We start from the raw sequence: 18,828 nt of genomic DNA on the forward strand, positions 1-18,828 counted from the left end.
TAGGCGAAGGGTGCACAATGATCTCTCTCTGCACATGTCATGGTAGTTGAGATCGAACGCTCATACTATTTCGAGATAAATTCAAAATTTGGTAGAAGTGTCCTCAAGATAATTTTGATGAAAATTTGACCTACTTTGTTATACTTGAAAATCAGTATTCTTCAAGGTACATACATTGACTTGAGTCAAAAAGATATTTGTGTGCTTACAGGTATGTGGAGATTTGTGGGACTCAACATATTGCAGTTGCTTTGGTTTTTTTTTTCCTTTTTTGGAGGGGTTTTTGCTATAGGGCATGTGCATTCGCCAGACAGACAGAGAGACAGAAAGCAAGAAATCACCCCCCAGGGGGGATGGCCACGCTGCAATCTCTTCTCCTCCGTTCTCCTCTTGGGGTCTTGGGCACACATGCACACGCACCTGGTGTGAGTTTAAGCTACCGGGTCCGGGACTTGAACCTCAGTCGACCTCATATGAGTCCAGTGACATAGCCATTAGGCTAACTGTTGGTCCCCATATTGCAGTTTTTATGGGAATGATTGAAGATTCTGAGCCTGTGGAGTGTACCAACTCTGGACTTCTTTGCAGCTACTCCAGAGAAACTATACAGCTGAATCTCATGGAAGAGCACTCACTTCCTTTAGGGATATATGGTGTAGTAGTGCTTCTCTGACAGAGCAGCAGAAGGCAATCAAACAAAGTGAGTGTCATTGGTGAAAAATATCAGAATTTAATGCTTTATGCTGAAAGACTTTTTTTTTTTTTTGGAGTGGTTTTTTTGCTATAGGGCATGTGTGCTCGCCAGAAAGACAGAGAGAGACGCAGAGACAGAAAACAAGTAATCCCCCCCCAGGTGGGATGGCCACGCCACAATCCCTTCTCCTTCATTCTCCTCTCAGGATCCTGGGCACGCATGCCCACGCGCCAGGCGTGAGTTTAAGCCGCTGGGTCCAGGCCTTGAACCATAGTCGACTACATGGGAGTCCAGCGACATAGCCATTACACCAACTGCTGGTCCCAAAGACTCTTTATTTTTTATTTTCTTACATTTTCTTTTTTCCATGAGAGAGAGAGTGCAGTAGGCACCCCCTCCCCCCAACAATGTCTTGATACCTTGATCCACCCCCAATTGCAGCCAGCCTGGATCATGTTTGTGTGCCTGCTTAGAACCCTCCATGTGGGTCAGCCTTGTAGAGCATACTCTTACTACTTTTTGTCACTGTACAAAAAGTAGTAGGTGCATTTATGTTTATAATATATGTATAGCAATGCCAAAAATATATGTGGAATTTCCCAGCCTCTTCGGTCCCATTATTTTTTTATCCAAATATGATTTTTTGACAAGATTTTTTAATTTATTTGTGACAGACTTATTGTACTAATTTCATTTAGTCTACTTGGTCTTCGTCCTTCTCTCCATTCCTTCCTTCCTTTTTTATTTTATTTGTTTTTTCTATTTGCAGAACCTTGCTTGTAAGGCATTACGGAGGTGGGCAGCAGCTGTTGTCTAAAGATAATGTAGGTCTAAATTAGTAAAAAAAAAAAAAAGGAAATAAAGATAGCAAGATAATATGTGCCACAATAGAATTTAGTACTTTCTATTCTATTTCTGCTATATTGTCATTTAGATACTTAATCCTGAAGTTGTTTGAGAACCTAAATTATCTAGGTAATTATTTTGTTACTCCACTGTATTTATGCAAACACAGACACTGAATGCAACTTTTAATTCACTAAAAAAAGGTAGGTAATCTATACATTGCAAAAATGATTATTAAATATACGTATGTGGATAAACACTAACTACATGAGACATATCATGAGAAATTTGTGAACTGCTATAAAGTACTTATCTTTCATTTAAAAATGAAGATTTTAAGTTTATTTTAATACTTTTAAAAGGAATTCCCCAATTTATAGGTAAATTGTGATTGACTGTAAAGTGAGAAAAACCTTTAACTCAAATTCTTAGAATTTGGAGGTAACTTGAGAAAAAAACTTTAAAAGACTGTCAGCTATTATAACAAAAATATTTATTATAAAAATTAATACATTTCTCTGTACATAACCTAAAGACAAAAATACAGTTTTATACATTGATAATTCAAGTGGGCCTGAGCATTCAGTAATTACCTGCCAGAATCCTAAAACTCTTCATACGTTTCACAAATACCAATGTAGACTATTTCTATTATAGAACTCCATTTACACAGTTGATATCATTGAGATACTCACATTTCTTTTTCTATAGTGTTTAAAGATAGTTCACAGTGTTTGAATTAATTAATTAATCAACTGCTTTAAAATCTTTGGTAAATATAAATATTTACATGCAAAAATCTTTAGCTCAAATTTCAGGATAAAACAGAAACAACAAATAACCCATTAAAAACAGTTTTACATAATCAATAAAAGCATGAGCCAGAGTCCCACCATCAAGAAAAGTCACTGTTAAGAACTGCTTATGATAAAATTTGAAATTCACAACAAATGGTTGAGGTTTCTATTGCCTCGATCAGCAGCGCTGCAACACAACACAGGCCATCACAAAATTAAACACAAATGTTAAATTCACCATTCAAACAGTAATATTTTACAATGCAGAAAATCCAAAATTTTTTTCTACATATCAGTTTAAGTATTTAATTTGACACAGATGAATTTATTATCTCATAAAAGCCTGCTATTATGTAAGAATGAGAGCCATATTTAAAGAAGCCACAGTCCTTTGAAAGACACCAATTTACTTTTTTTCTCAATAAGTTATCCATAAAAATATAGATAATTTCTGGAAATAACTTGTGGGGGAAAATAGAAAGATGCCTGCCTTCTGCTTCTGTCCCTTCCTATCTCCTTATCTCCCTTCCTTTCACTCTTTTATTTCATTTTCTCTAAGTGTGACCTGCAAGACTGGCCTGTCAAACTGCATATTACACGTTAATTTGCTCAAAGTACCATGTATATTATAGCTTTCATTCATTAGTTCTCAACTGCAACAATTCACAAATGAAAGCACATTGGCATGAGAACCTTGTACTTCCAGGTTATTTGTTAAAAAATACCCAAAGAAGTATTTAAATTCCAATGTTCTTGAGCCATTAGATAAGTAGAAACTTTTAACAGACATGTTAATGCTGGAGTGTAGAGAATGTAATTAACTATATATAAAAAAATACATCATTTTAATCCTAGAAAATGGTACTTTGGATTACCACAACTTCAAGGTAGAGAACAGCCCTTCCTACTGTGTTGGTTTCCTGGCATGAATTTTTTGCTTAACGTGGTTTTACCGACCTACTGTTTCAGTTCTAAACAAAACAAGGTCAGAGATATTGTTGCTATCACTTTGGTCATCCTCTCTCTCTCTGTCCAACCCCTAACATCCAGAGTTCATTGCACATGCTAACAAGTCACCCACACTAGGCACCTGGGAATGTGTTCACTTACTGTGTGAACAGGAAAAGCAGCATAATAATGGAACTGTACTTATCAGAAGAAGCTTCTTCTGAGTTTTCACATAGGCTCAATGCCTCGGCTGCAACTTTGAATAAAACGCTTAGACTCATTCCTTTTCATTCAAAGTGAACATTATTTTAGTTACCAGCCTCTCTAGAGCACATAAACACATATGAAATGTACATGTACATACATTTCTAATCACATAACGTAAACTCAGCTCTAATCCTTTGCATGGCAGGCAAGTCCTGGTATATCAATGCTTTTATCCAATGAATACCAATATCTTTTGATGTTAACAAGAAGCCTAAAATATCAATCGACTGAAATTTCTAACATATCTTCACGTTCACTCCCTGTCCCATCCTTGGTGATACAATATGGAAAACTGAAGCTTATTTCTTCTTTAGGATCTGACATAAACTCATGAGCTAGTCTATGTTTAAAATCACCTCGGAACTGTCACCTGTTAACATCCATGGTCCAGTTCTATGCTCTCCTGGGTTACAGAAATACACACCATTCCTCATTGGATCAATGTTCTGACCAGGGCATTTCTTGTTGCTTGTCATTTGTTTTTGAAAAAAACACACAGACATTCAGGAAGCAGCACTATCACAGACCCACTTTGTTCCCATAAAATGTCCTGAGTGTCCCTCTTCACACGGCCACTACTTTGTTTGCAAGGTTCTTTGGTTCCCTGCTCGGGATACACCAGTCGTCAGCCTCGGTGCTCATCTGATAATGTTTGAAAGCTGACTTGTTAAAGACGGGGAGTTTTTCTATAGACTCAGAAGATAAAGCCTAGGAGAGGGGAAACAACATCAAACCAAAGAGATTATGAGTTGCATAATTTGTACTTGAGATGATTATCCAAAATACATTTAGATGTAAGTATTCAAACATTCAAATATATTCATTTAATTGATTTAGTAATAAAAGCACACCAGTGCCCATGGTCTACTGGGCACTATATAAAACAAAACTGAAAAATAAGTTTTATCTCCACCCAATAGGGGAAGGGTCAAGTCTCCATTGTACATATGCAATTATAAAGATTACCATTTGTGTCCAATATCAGTACCCTGTCTTCAAATACTGCTGATATGACAGAGTTGAATAGCAAAGTTAGTCTTTCCAGGGAAAATATCTATATCATAGCTCTAATCGGATACTATGAAGTTATAAGAAAACCCTTCCCAGTAGTCTGAAGATTTACTCATTTAAGAAATGAATATGTTATTTTTTTAGAGAGCCAAATTCCATTTGGCAAAGAATTCCAAAACACAAAATGAGAGCCTGGAAGTTTAATGTTTTTATTCTAATATTATAAATTTCAGATCGTTGGAAAAGTCATGACATGTTTTTCTATGCAAAAATGCAGGATGACTTTTCGGCCGACCCAATGTATTTTCAGTTGAAATAGTTGGCAAATGATTAACAGAATCAGGAGAGTGAACTTCACAGTTAAGTTGAGGCTTTATCAAAACTAGAAAAAAAAAAAACATGAACCAAGTTTTAAAGTTCAAAGAGGAAATGCCTGCCATCCCACTGACAGCATGTGAGCAGTCAGCTTTCCTCTCTGGATTTATAATAAGGTCAGCTTAAGGTCTTCAGTATCTTGATATCTGTTGTTTTCCTAGGTTGGAACATTATTAGCATATATCTTTCACAAGTTCAAGTGAAGGAAAGTACACCTACTCTCACAGATGCCAAAAGAAGTTGCCTTTGGGACCAGCAGTTAGCGTAATGGCTGTGTCGCTAGACTCCCATGTAGTCGACCGCGGTTTGAGTCCCGGATGCGGTGGCTTAACCTCACGCTGGGTGCATGTGCGTGCGTGCCCAAGATCCCAAGAGGAGAATGGAGGAGAAGGGATTGTGGCATGGCCATCCCCCCTGGGGGGGGATTTCGCGCTTTCTGTCGCTCTCTTTCTGTCTGGCGCGTGCACGCGCCCTATAGCAAAAACCTCTCAAAAAAAAAAAAAAAAAAAAAAGAAGTTGCTTTTAACAAGTCACATAAGGATGTCTTCACTCTAACTGTGGAAATTTTGGGAAACATGTCTTATTGCTTCACTTGAGTCAGGTAGTATGGCCCAACTTCCTCTTTGGTAAGTTATGATATCAAATAGTATATATACACACACTCACAGAAAATAGAATGACTTGTGGTCATTGTTTGCATTAGCTCAGTTTGGAGAATTCTCTCTGGACCATAGAACTCAGGGCTAGAGAAGGGATCATTTTAGAAATACGACTTATTTATTGAATTCAAAGGATACCTTTAAGTAGATGATAGCATCTGTTCCATATCCTGACAAGGAGTAGAGATTGAGATCTCCTTGAAAGTACTTGGCATAGAGACGAGAGATTGGCAAGCCATAACCAAAACCAGCCTAGAAGGGAAGCACCAGTTATCATTAAAGAATTGAACATGTTCATTGGAATATAAAATGTAAAAATGAGTTATTAACCTCACCGATACTGATGTCCTAGAACTTAAATAAATGTCTTCTGTTTTCCATTAGAGACCCCTTGTAGAATCATTTCACCCTTTCTTTTTAACTTGTTCTAACATTCTTTCTCATATCCCTCATGCCTAATTTAATGAAATGGATTGACTTGTTTAAATACTTTCCTGTAACTGTGGTTCTACATTTAGAAGTAGGAGGCTAGAGTATCAAATTTGATGACTGCAGTAAAATATATAGCCCCAGCTAGGTGCTACTTTATAGGATGCCTAAAGTTAGACTTGTGTTCATGGAAATGTATGTATCAGCTGTGTTTGCTATGAAAATATTTAGATTAATTAACATCTTTAGTAATTCAATAAAATGTGGGGGGAAAACAGTATAGAAAGCAAACATAGATACCAGAGACAGTATGGGAGGAGAGTGGGAGATGGCAGAGGGTAAGAGATAGGGAATCAAGGATGGGGGGAAAAAAAGCAAAACATACAGGAAACAAGAAATGGAAAATTATTTGTTGACAATAACATATATGTTGATGTGCTTGACTGAGACAATATACAGTGTACTCTGGATGGAAAATCTCATTTTGTATGCTGTAATGATGTACGGTGAATGAATGTAAATAAATAAATTTAAAAAAATAAAAAGAAGTAGGAGGCTGGGATGAAGTTAGTCATATAACTGATCTTACCAAAGGAGCATTTCTGGAATTATCCATCACAGGTGTTGGTGCAGTAGAGTATGTGTAACTGAAGAGGCGGTCAATAATCCTCAGAGGAACACCACCTCCTCTGTCTGAAATCTTAAACAAATAAACAAGTCATCAGAGTTGCACATTAGGAGCAGCATGCATTAGTCTATAGTACAAATGTCTTCCTCTCATTAAAAAGTCACCTAGTATAGGTGACTTAGCTACTGTCAAAAGCAGAGCTTAGTTATGATCGACCCTTTTTAATTCTCTCCAGAGAGACCCGAACAAAAAACAGAGAATAGTTACCTTAATTGTAAGGTCTTCTTTTCCCAAGACAACAATCACCTCAATGGGTGTAAGGGAAGGCCAATTTTCCTGGTGTTCGACTGTTGCTCTCATCGCATTCTAAAGAAAACAAACCCATAAGGAATTCAATGGCAGAATTATGAACAATAAATAGCTGGTTTTTTTATGTTTAAAATAAAAGCAGCACAAAGAGCAATTCTAAGTTCCTATTTTTTTGAAGTTAGTAGTAAAACAGCTCTGTAAATAGCCATTTATGAATATGTCATACAGGATGTATAATGAAAAACATTCATTTACCATATAATATAGCTCCTGGGAGTAATGTCTAATGGAAAAACAATTCTGCTCACTGTCAAATTCTTATTTGTAAGCTTAATTTAAATGTAGAAATTGGTTTTTATAGTCCACTTCCTAGCTCTCCCTTTTCTGTCTTTCCATTACATTTTATATCCAAGCACCAAAGACTATTATATAACAAATGAACAGTGAATCATTGAACCAGTTTATTGGCTTTTATAAAATTTACTGGGAAAAGGTTGCTACTATTTAAAAGTACAGTCTATAATTCTAAATTAAATTTCAATTTGCATTTGATTATCATCTTAACTTTTACCAATGATGGCAAAATAACTTCATGATTTGCATCATTCAACTTATAAATATATCAAATCAATGAAAAAGTACCTTTCATTCTTTAACATTGAGCAAACTAAACAAGTTTTCATATAGAAATCTCATATAATCCTGGTTTATTTAAATCATTGTCGTCTCTAACCATTTCTTATCTGCCTTCTGGCTTATATATAATATTAAGTTCTAGTCATTAGCTGAAGTGAAATAAAATAGATGAGGTGTTTGAAGTAATATCAATTCCTCACTGCAGTAATATTAAAATAAGCTAGAAAACTGTCATTTCTGAAGAGAATTATGCTAGAATAGGAGGCAGATTTCACTTTTTTAGGGTTCTTCCTCTCCAGTCCTGAGGACACTTGGGGAGTACCACAAAGCTTCAGGCATTTTTTTCTTTTTCTTTTTTTAATTTAAATAAAGAGTTTTAGTTTGATCTTGGAATCCATGAAAGGATTTGATTCTTGGCAACTGGCTACCCTAACCAGGAACATCTGTATCCCCTTGGAGTTCATTAGAAATGCAAATTTGCAGACCTAGACAGTCAAAATCTCTGGAGTAGAGCCCCAGAATATATGTTCCAACAAAACCTCTGGGGATTCTGGCATGCACCATAGTTTGAGAAGTGCTGCTCTACAGGGCTACCACGCAAAGTATGGTCTACAGACCAGCATCACCAATTTGTTTATTAGAAAATTAGAATCTTTGGCCAACGCTTCCAATGCACTGAATCAGAATTTGCATTTTAAGAAAGAGCCTATGGTACACATATACTTCAGAGTAGATTGTTGAAAAAACTGTTTTTTGTGCATATTCTAGACTCAGAATGGAGCCATGCTACCTATAATAATTCTGGACCGGAACCTTTTGCATCTGGAGTTGGACCAGCTATGGGGGATGGAGGTAACAATTCTCATTTCCTTAAGCCCTCACCATATGACCTCTCTTGATGAATGAATGAAGGAATGAATGATGACTGACTAGTGCTTTGTTGGACCCCTGAAAAATAATGGGAACATCTTCCCACCCTAAACCATTAAGACACCCTGAATCATATGGTGCATTCTCAAATACGTGGTGATGGCACAGGGAACTGTATGTGTGCTTTCAAACATTGACGGTTCAGCTTCCTTCTCTTAGGAGTACAGAAGCATTCTTGAGAAAAGATAACAAGGCTCCAGTTTAATGGGAGAAGGAAAAAAGAAACAAAATTATAATTAACTTTTTAAAGACAAAATGGTGAAGTATCTTACCTTGAATAGTTCAAAGAGCATATGATGAAGATGAGAAGGAACATACACGATATGAATTGGTTGGTCTGGAGATTTTCCTAGAAAAATTACACTCATTGAGAACTGGGAAACAAACATGTCACCAAAATAAACCTCCATAAATATGAGATTAACATGTGAGACTTAAAAAGGGTTGGCATATTCCCTGTCTTTCCTACTCCAAACTTTTGCCCTGGAACTTTTCTATTGAACAGCATATAGGACTGACTTGTCTTCAAAATGCTGTTACAGTTGCTACTAAGTGCTCTGTGATTAATTTTTGTACTTTTCCACAAATGTATAAAGTTAGAGAAAGTGTAAGTCAATGGTATAAATGATATAAATTGGATTACATGGATTATTATTTTTTATTTTTAATAGGTTTGTTTTGGACAATTTCAGAGTTAAAATTATATGCATTTTAAGGAAGCAGAAAAAAGAAAACCATATGGTATATACCTTATGGCATAGCATTGAAATTAACACTAACTATAATTTTTATGTTTTAAATGCATGGTAAATAACAGATCTGATTTTCCTTGGTTTTGTAACACTCAAACATTAAATCTTACATGCTGAATATGGTTAAATTTCACCAAGAGGCTAAAGAAAACAGAGAAACAAAAACCTCATAATACTGTTTGAGAAGAAAAATAAAGTATTATTCTTCAGTGCTCCAGGCCTTGGCAAAGTTTGAATCAGAAAACACAAGGTCTGGCACAATCCCCTCTTTATTTTATCACACAGTTCAAGCAGTTTATCTACAAGAATTATGCAACAACGTTGTTTATTCTTAAAAGGATTTCTCTCTCTTTATTTGTATCTCTACTTTTAGTTTCGCATTCACTTACATTTTCATGTTCCCGATCTATGTTATTCGACTCTTAATTTGAGCAACTTGATTTGAACTCTTATTAATAACAAAAATTGTTTATGTATAAATACTGCGTGAAAAAGATATTTCCATTAAGTAGAAAGAAGAAGGTAGTCCTAATTAGAGTATGTTGTCTTGCTTTGAGATTCAACTATCTTCTAGAACAGGATGGACTAGGATCAAAATGGGGCCTTGTATTCTCACATGATCACTTCCGTCAAGGAAGTAAGACCTTGTTTTCTCAGACACACTGGAGTTGAAGCTCTTAAGTATGTTCTGTATCCAAAACAGTGATATATACTTATAGTGCATTTTTTCCTTATCATGGTAAGAAAATTTAACCTGAGATCTATCTTTTTAATAAATTTTTTTGAGAGGTTTTCGCTATAGGGCGCGTGCACTTGCCAGACAGACAGAGAGAGACAGAGAGACAGAAAGTGAGAAATCACCCCCCAGGGAGGATGGCCACACTGCAATCCCTTCTCCATTCTCCTCTCAGGATCTTGGGCACGCACGCACACGCATCTGGTGTGAGTTTTAAGCCACCGGGTCCGGGACGCGAACCACAGTCAACTACGTGGGAGTCCAGCGACATAGCCATTACACTAACTGCTGGTCCCAATAAAATTTTTAAGTATACAATACAGTATTGTTAACCATAGGCACTATGTTGTACAGTAAACCTCAAGAATTAATTTATCTTGCATAACTGAAACTTTATACCTCTTAAAAAGCAGCTCCCCATTTTCCTCTCTCCCAACACCTGGCACCATTACACTAACTGCTGGTCCCAATAAAATTTTTAAGTATACAATACAGTATTGTTAACCATAGGCACTATGTTGTACAGTAAACCTCAAGAATTAATTTATCTTGCATAACTGAAACTTTATACCTCTTGAAAAGCAACTCATTTTCCCCTCTCGCAGCACCTGGCAACCATCATTCCACTCTCTGCTTCTGTGAGAATGACTATTTCAGATACTTCATGTAAGTGGACTTATGCAGTATTACTCAGTGCAATTTAAAGCACTTCAGGTTCCAGGTTGCTGATAACCTCTTTAGAAGGATATCTCCTCTGTCCACCCTATTTCTAGTCTCCTTATTCCTCATAATCTGTGGTAGTCAGTTTTTCCTTGATCCAGGACATTGGAACCTATTTGCTACTTTAAATCGCAAATTATTTGTTCCAATCATCCTTCTTTATGAATTGTCATTAGTAACCGAATATGCATAACTAACTAGAGCTTTCTGGCCACAGTGAAGTTGAATCTTGGCTTCCAAAAAGAAAAAGAGTTTAAATTCTAGGCAAATATGGAAGAGAAAAAAGGAACTCAACATTTGCTTTATATTTACCCAAAAGAATCATCATACTGGGAGAATATTAAATTTTCCCTAAGTTAAAATATTTTGTATTTATAGCTTACCATTCACTTGTGTGAGTTTTAATTCAGGAGATGTTAAATAGTACTGATCACAGAGCATCTTTGAGCACTCAAAGGCATCTGGAAAAGAACAATTTTTCATAAAAATAAATGTATGCTAAGTACAGTTCTCCAATGTTGTTCACTGTGTATACTGTTCTTAATCTAGAACACTCACTAAATTACAGACTTGTGTATATGAAAACTACCTTTTTAATATTTTATTGAAGGAAAAATTAAAACAGTGTCTAAGCTGTAGTTGTAGCAATAGGTATAGGGGCATTTTAAAGACAAAGTACAATGTATAAGAATATGCCACATTAGATACTTATGTTTGGATTTTTTACAATATTACATACATGAATGTTTACATCCCTGACTCACAAAAGCAAAGGTCCTTGAAGATAGCACTTACAGAAACATAAATGGGAATACTGTGAAAATGAATTTGCTCATAGGCTAGCCTCAATTATAAATATGTCAATCATATTATCCTACATTTTCAGTAAGGGAAATGCAGAAATCTGGAAATTACCTTGAACCACAGCTGCTACATCACAGTTAGGATCAATGCTTCCAATGTGGGTTGGGTTTCCTGTCTTTGAGTCACTAAATATAAGAACTATTGAAAAATAAAAACAGAAAAATGTCACTGTAAGAATGAGGATAATGATTAGAACTATTACTAAGAAAGTATGTGACCACCTACTAGTGAAACTGTAGTTACAATTAACACCCATTTCTTTATATTATGATTATGATGAGATACACTTACTATGCTGGTTCATCAGCATCCGAGTAGAAATACGATTCATGTAAAATCGATCCAAAAAATACTGAAGATTTTGATTGGTGACTGGGTCAACCGTACAGCCATCTTTATACTCGATGATGCCTTGTGCCATCGTTGGGACTACGTTATGATGTCTATTTCTAACTTTGATGAGTGTATCTACAAAGCTAAGCCATAACATTTGTATTAGAGTTCAAGTAAATTTCATTCATTTATATTACTTAGATTACAAAGAAGACTAAAGCTCTTTTTGTGATATCCATCTGAACAAATCAACTGATAACATGCTAGAGTAAAGTTTATCAGAGCTCTCACTACAGTTTTTTCTATTAGAGTAGACGAGATAGTTTCATAGACAGATTTATTTTGCTTTTAGCATGCATGTAAAACTACCAGCTCTGTAATGGTGTGTTTATTATTGATGTTTGTTAAGCCTTCTCTTAAAAAAATGATAACTAATACAAAAGATGATTCTAGAATGCTATTGTGAAAACAGTATCAAAATTTCTTGTCAGAAAAAGATTTTTATTTAGGTTGCTACAAACGGGCAATTACTCTGAAAGAAAATGGTTGTTTGCTCTCCAATGACACCAAAATGTATTAAAATTAGATAATAGTAAATCTTTTTTATAAATCTAATCACTGGACTAAATTTACAGTAAAAATATATTTTCTTAAAACAATTTTCTGGGGGCTTCCTCTCTCTCTCTCTTTCTCTCTCTCTCCTCTCCCTCTCTCTGGTGAGTACATATGCCCCATAGTAAATTTTAAAAAATAATGATAATAAATAAAGTTAAAGAAATAAATACTTTTAACAAATCCTCTACAGTTGCTCATATTCAACATCATTTACAATACCCTATTCCTTAGCTTCTCAAACACCAACAAACCAACACTTGTCATCTGTAAAAGGGTAGTAATTTATTATTTAGGGTGGGAGCTCTTTTAAATTTTGTTCTAAAAAATGTTTTAGGCATATATTTGGAGATAAGTAAAGTTTTAAATATGTATAGAGCTTACTCTGATAAAGCTTTCTGGTCATCTGGGCTTTTCTCATGAAATTCTACCAAATCCATCAGGCTCTGGATATACCTGTAAAGCAACAGATGTGTTTTAAGTGTTAAAATGAATAGTCAGATACACAACAATTGCAATAGAATGATTTTTCAAGTGATTTAAAAAGAGAAGGTAAACAATACATTCTAAATCGAAATGTTTCCTTTGGACCATTTGGAAAACAGTATGATAGAAAAATAAAAAGGCTACAACTTTTAATCTTCCATTTATTAACTTAAAATTTAACTTAAAATATTTCTCTAAGTGTCCTAGGTATTTAGTTTTCTGATGTTTGCTTGCACATTCATATCATCCGTGGCTTTCACATTTCACATTCACATTCTACCAAAATTGCTTAGAAACAATTTTCTATAAAGACTTTTCCCTGCTTTATTAATCTGTAAGGGAGCAGAAGTCTTGAAAGCAGAAGTAAATACTACAAATTGAATATGTGTTTGAGATCCTGATTGTTTTATGGGTATTTAATACACATATTTTTTGACTCAATGAACTAAAAACTGTACAGTCAGTGGATTAGGGTGAGTCTCTGGTGCATGTCTGCCACAGGCTCTGTTCTCTGAAAATCTGCTCTTCTGGGTTATCTACCTTCTCTAGGCATAAGTACCTTTATTTGTAAAATGAGATGATAATAACTGATGCTGATACTGGCTGCATGCTGGGTACTGTTCTAACTTTTGTTTGTTTGATGAATTACTTCATTTAATTACACTCAGACATCCCCGTGAGGCATATACTTTATCCTCCTTAATAAAACTAGAGAAATTGAGGCATAGAGAATTTAAAACACATGTCGAGGATTCCACAACTAGGAAGTAGCAGAGGTAGGATTTGAACCTAGAACCTACTATGTGTATCACTTTGTAAGTAACAAAGATGGGTCCTCCCTAAATCATAACCACTTATATAGTTTATTTTTCCAGACAAAATTTCCTTTGCATCATCAAACTCTGTCTTCTACTAAAGTACAAAGTTAAAATTAATTGAAAATTAAAGTTGCATATAGCAATTATTTTTCGAAGTCCTTTTACAAATCAAAATTATATTTGAAAAGTATCTACTTTTTTAGAGTGCAAACTTTTGTTTAGAGTTTAATAACTCCCCATTAATAATGTACCCTAGATTAATAAACTAGAGATTAGATACTTAGCATCTTTCAAACGTATTCACTATTCAGACCACTTGTTTTCCAGTTATAATGTTATTATGAGAAACCATACTCAGATAATTGTCTTTAAACTAGATACTCCAGAATGGTTCAGCACTTACCAGCTCTTAACCAGTTGCACTGAAGAGGTATTTACTAATCGATCAGGGAGGATATCAATTTCCTTCAGGATATTGGCTAGCCTCACAGGCAATTCTTGTCTCAAAAATGCAAAAGAAGTTCTTTCACATGCATTTTCTGAACCTATAGTAAATTAAATTTATTTAGTTTTTTGGGGAAAAGTATGTCTAAATGATATATTTTAATAGAATTAACTAGCAAATATTGAATACATATATATTATAAAATGACATCAATTTCACTCTCTATTGACTTAGTATTTATAGATAACTTAGTAGCAGGTATTTTCTTTCTTTGATCATTAGAGAATTATTGTTTACTCTTTTCGAAAAGAGTCACTTCCCAGAAGTCAGACTATCCCACAGTTCTTAGTGTTCCCACAGTGTCGACAACACATTATCCTATAAAGAGTCTAGACGTGAAATCAGAGTTGGGGGGTAAGGAGGTGCACTGAGAGTCCTAAAGTTTCCAGAACAGTGATAAAATAAATACCCCACATTTAAAACCTTCAAACTTTTCCTATTTAAGATTCCTTCAGCAAGCACTTCAATACTTTCAGCAGTTAAGCAAATATATGGAAAAGAAACAAGTAAATGGTAAAGAAATGCAATCTGTTAGGAATTCAGAGAGACATACCCGTGGAGGACTATAGGGAGGCTAAGGGATACCGTATGTTAATTTGAGGCTACTTTACAATATTAGGACTCTTCTCCAAGAAGTAATATTCTGTAATGGGGGGGGGGGATCAAGTTTCCAGTCAATTGTTAAATGGTGACTGAAAGGAAAACGTATTTTGACTGGAAGATCTGTGCAGGAAGAAGAGGATCGAAGGGCTTAAACCATCCAGTAGCAGCGGAGCTGCTGGTGGCCTTCAGCCGGAGGCTCAAGCTATCAGAAAGTTTTCAGATCTAGAACAAGCAAGGTGCGCTGGCAAAGTGGATCCCAGATGTCGGTCCAGAGCCCAGCCCTCCCTTATTCCTAGCGCTGAAAGTAAAGGCAGCTTCCCAGAACTAGTGCCCCACGTCCAGGCCCTAAGCTCCCTCTCACCAAAGTCCAGCAGCTGCTTCATGGACAGCGGGGACGGGCTGTAGCGTGAGAAATGCTCGACCTCTCGGGGGACCAGGCTAGCGCCGCTCAGCGAGCCGGCGCTGCGCATCACGAAGCGGGCCGCCTTCATCTTGACGCCCACCGGGCTTGGCAGGTACTGGTGCTGGGGCTGGCTCGAAGAGCGAAGGCTGACAGGTGCAGAACCTGGGTCCGAGGACAGCGCGCGGCGCGTCAGAACCGGGACCGCAGGTGTTCTTCCGGCGCTCTCACCCGGGTCTGGGTTGAGGTTTGGGGGTGCAGCAGTGAATCTGAAGTGCAACGGCTGGAGAGTCAAGTTTGTGTCTTCCCACCACCGGCTGCCTCTCGCGGTTTTATTTATCCCGGCCGCACTCCCACCCCATCCCAATTGGGAGGAGTCACTGGGGAACGTCCTGAACTTGGGGAACGCCAATCAGTTCAGAGAAAGAACTTTGAGGCCCGCCCCCCGGCCGCTGTTCCCGCGGGGTGACCTGGCATGGTGACCGCAGAATAACACTGCACCAGTGCCAGGGACTATGAGGAGCAAAGGATGAGAAGGAGGTCACGTAGGAAACGGACATGTGGGCCAACGTGGGCGCAAGATCAACCCCTTGGGAGACAGCCCCGGGTCCCAGGGGCGGGGAGGCCGGGCAGAAGGGCTTCCAGCCAGAAACTATTTCCAAGAATCTGGGCACAGAGAGCTCATTGGTCTTTGCTCACGCAGGCTTTTACAGTAGCCAATTAGCTGCACAAAAAAAATATGGGTCTCTCTGCGATTGGATGGGGAAAGGAATACAGCCTAAAAGGTTCTGGCTGCTTTTTTCTAGAAGCAAGCAGTTCCTTTGGAACTGGAAGTTCTATTCGTTGAGACTTGAAGAGCTGCCCAAATACCTACCTTTCTTCTTCTCCTTCTCCTTCTCCTTCTCCTTCTCCTTCTCCTTCTCCTCCTCCTCCTCCTCTCTTCCCCCTCCTCCTCCTCTTCCTCCTCCTCCTCCTCCACCTCCTCCTCCTCCTCCTTCTTCTTCTTTTTTCTTTTTTAGGTTTTTGCCAAAGGGCACCTGCACACAGCAGAGAGAGGACAGTGAGAAATCACCCTCCCCTTCCCCAAGGTCACAAACAATCCCTTCTCCTCCATTCTGTCTGGATTTGGAGCACACATGCACATCTGTCTGGCCCGATTTTCAAGCTGGCAGGTCTGTATACTCCAACTGTGGTCGAACATGTGGGAGTCCAGTGCCTTAATCGCCACACCTCCTGCTGGCCCTTCTACTTTTTTATGTAATGATAAAAGGACATTAAGTTGTTGTTTTCTGGTAGCACATTCTTTCCATTAGGTTTAACTCTGTTAATTAAAAGTACAATTAAAAAGGGATCAATTTGTCAGTTTGACCCACCTTCATTTTTTTCTCATCCAAGAACTCATTCGTTGTATCCCTATGTGAAATGCCTCTGCTCCAAATCTTTGCCTAAGACATCCTAGTATACCCTCAAATAGTGCGTCCCACACAATCTGCTCCAATAGATCTTTCTTGACTGCTCCTCTCTTGTCCTTCTACCATATAAAGTCTTTGTCACTCATGGCATTATATTGTAACTCTTTGTCTTCTCATATGATCTCTCCCTTGACCCTCCTTGGTAGGGACCCAGTCTGATGCATCTTTATAATTCCTATGTTGATTTTCAGTACTCAATATGTGTTAATGACAGTGGCTGAAACACTTAACCCGTCATAAAAGTATTATCCTAACCTCCTTTCCCTTTCTCGCATTCTAAAGGAACGAGGGAATAAAGTTACGGTGTTCAAGCAAGCTAGGAGTATGAGAGGTGGTTACAAATGTACACAAGTAGGGAGTTAAAATGGTGGTTAGTCATGAAAGATCTCTTTTGGCTTCCTGTCTCTACATTTATGAGCAGAACAGGAAAGTTGGAAAGTCTTGGATGCTCCTGGTCTCCATTGACACTCTTGGTTCTTTTCCCTAGATCTTACTTGACTGAGTGAGGTTGAGAACAACAAGACTGTCCATTTCTTTTTTTTTTTCTTTTTCTTTTTCTTTTTTCTTTTTTCTTTTTTTTTTTTTTTTCCATAGGGGTGCATGTGCTTGCTTGGAGAGAGACAGAGGGAGGGAAAGTGAAAAATCATCCCCTAGTAAGATGGCCATGCCACAATCCCATTTCTTCCATTCTCCTCTAGGGATTTTGGGCATGCATACACATGTGCCTGGCATGATTTTCAAGCCACAGGGTCCAGGACTTCAATCAAAGTTGACCATTTGGAAATCCAGCACCTTACCCACCAGATCACCTGCTGACCCCAAATGATTTCCAATTTCAGTCTCTAGTACCAACTCCCCTGTGAGAGTCAGACTCCTATATTCACCTGCCTATTTAACTTCTCTTGTTAGATATTTTATAAGCATAAGTTCTGTTCCTCTCAACTTCACTACCACTACTGAGGACCTGAGCCAGTGCTGGCAGGTTCTGATACTTGCGTGGCCTGTGTGGAGACACTGTACTCTCTTTCTTACTAAGTCCTCTCTTGCCTAGAAATGTTCTAGGATATGTGACTTTCCTTGTGTCCAGATACTTTGCTCAGATCTACAAGAAACAGCCTCATGAACCCATTCATCAACAATAATCTTCCAATGATGAGGAAGCCCCTATGCAGGGCCCTAGTTCTTAGAGACACTGATTCTGGAATGACTGAAAAAAAAAAAAAAAAAAAAGCTCATTGCACTAGGATCAGACACACACAGACATACATGCACACAAACAACAAATAGATAAAATGAAACACACAGTAACTCAAACACTTATGCTGAAACAGTTGTGTGGCAATATGGAGATGTTCTAAGTTTCATCTCGACTTATAGATAGGTTTTGAGACCATAACATATATTTTTATACTTGGAATTATTTATTAAATATTTGAACCACCTGCTGAAGCAAGGAAATGTTTTCAAGATATCAAAAGACTTAAGTAAGACTCTTTGATGAAGTAAGTACATTTAAAGTAAAGACCTTTATTTGCTTTTCTTTCCATAGATAGGATCTGAAATATATGTGTGTGTATATATATATATATATACACATATATTTATCAAAGAATTATACTCTAATTTGCATAGGAAATAGGAAATGTCATGGAAATCATGCATTATGGTCAGATATAATTCAGGTAAGGTCCGTTTCCCAAAGGCCATTGAGTTCTTAGTGTGGCTCTCCCAACACTACCTACTCTGTGTATTGCAAGGTGATTAAAGATCAGCGAAGTCATATGATGTTCACAGAAAGGCTAACTGTGATCTGAGGTCACCAAAATTCTGTCTCCATGTCATCTCATCCAATAATATTTACCAGGTTACTCTCACAGTGCATTATATTCTTCTATGTCATTTCTGAAGAATGGGAACTGTTATACTTAGCAACATTTACCGTAACTGGGCTGGAATGGTCAGGCCAAGTTGTTTACCTAGTTGGCTAAGACACTCTGT

At 37.2% G+C, this 18,828-nt stretch overlaps 1 protein-coding gene across 1 annotated transcript; it reads right to left on the minus strand.

The window, feature by feature from the left end:
- Nucleotides 1-2,597: 2,597 nt before the first annotated feature.
- PDK4 (pyruvate dehydrogenase kinase 4) lies at nt 2,598-15,691 on the minus strand. Its single transcript, XM_006157496.3, has 11 exons — nt 15,320-15,691; nt 14,254-14,395; nt 12,931-13,002; nt 11,893-12,077; nt 11,653-11,739; nt 11,121-11,198; nt 8,802-8,878; nt 6,922-7,020; nt 6,616-6,726; nt 5,736-5,849; nt 2,598-4,260 (listed from the first exon to the last, which is right to left on the minus strand). Exons 1-11 carry the CDS (start codon nt 15,447-15,449, stop codon nt 4,117-4,119), a joined length of 1,239 nt encoding a protein of 412 aa, XP_006157558.1. The 5' UTR covers nt 15,450-15,691; the 3' UTR covers nt 2,598-4,116.
- Between the last annotated feature and the right edge of the window lie 3,137 nt (nt 15,692-18,828).

Source organism: Tupaia chinensis, unplaced genomic scaffold (assembly GCF_000334495.1).
Source record: "Tupaia chinensis unplaced genomic scaffold, TupChi_1.0 Scaffold000544_1, whole genome shotgun sequence".
Classification (NCBI taxonomy): domain Eukaryota; kingdom Metazoa; phylum Chordata; class Mammalia; order Scandentia; family Tupaiidae; genus Tupaia; species Tupaia belangeri.

Bases quoted from the DNA above. Each gene is read 5' to 3' on its own strand.
- PDK4 (XM_006157496.3), bottom strand. From the start codon at position 15,449: ATGAAGGCGGCCCGCTTCGTGATGCGCAGCGCCGGCTCGCTGAGCGGC. The intron at 14,396-15,319 runs GTGAGAGGGAGC...AATTTACTATAG, and splicing joins GAAGCAGCTGCTGGACTTTG to GTTCAGAAAATGCATGTGAA. The intron at 7,021-8,801 runs GTAAGATACTTC...TGTTTTCTTTAG, and splicing joins TGCTCTTTGAACTATTCAAG to AATGCGATGAGAGCAACAGT.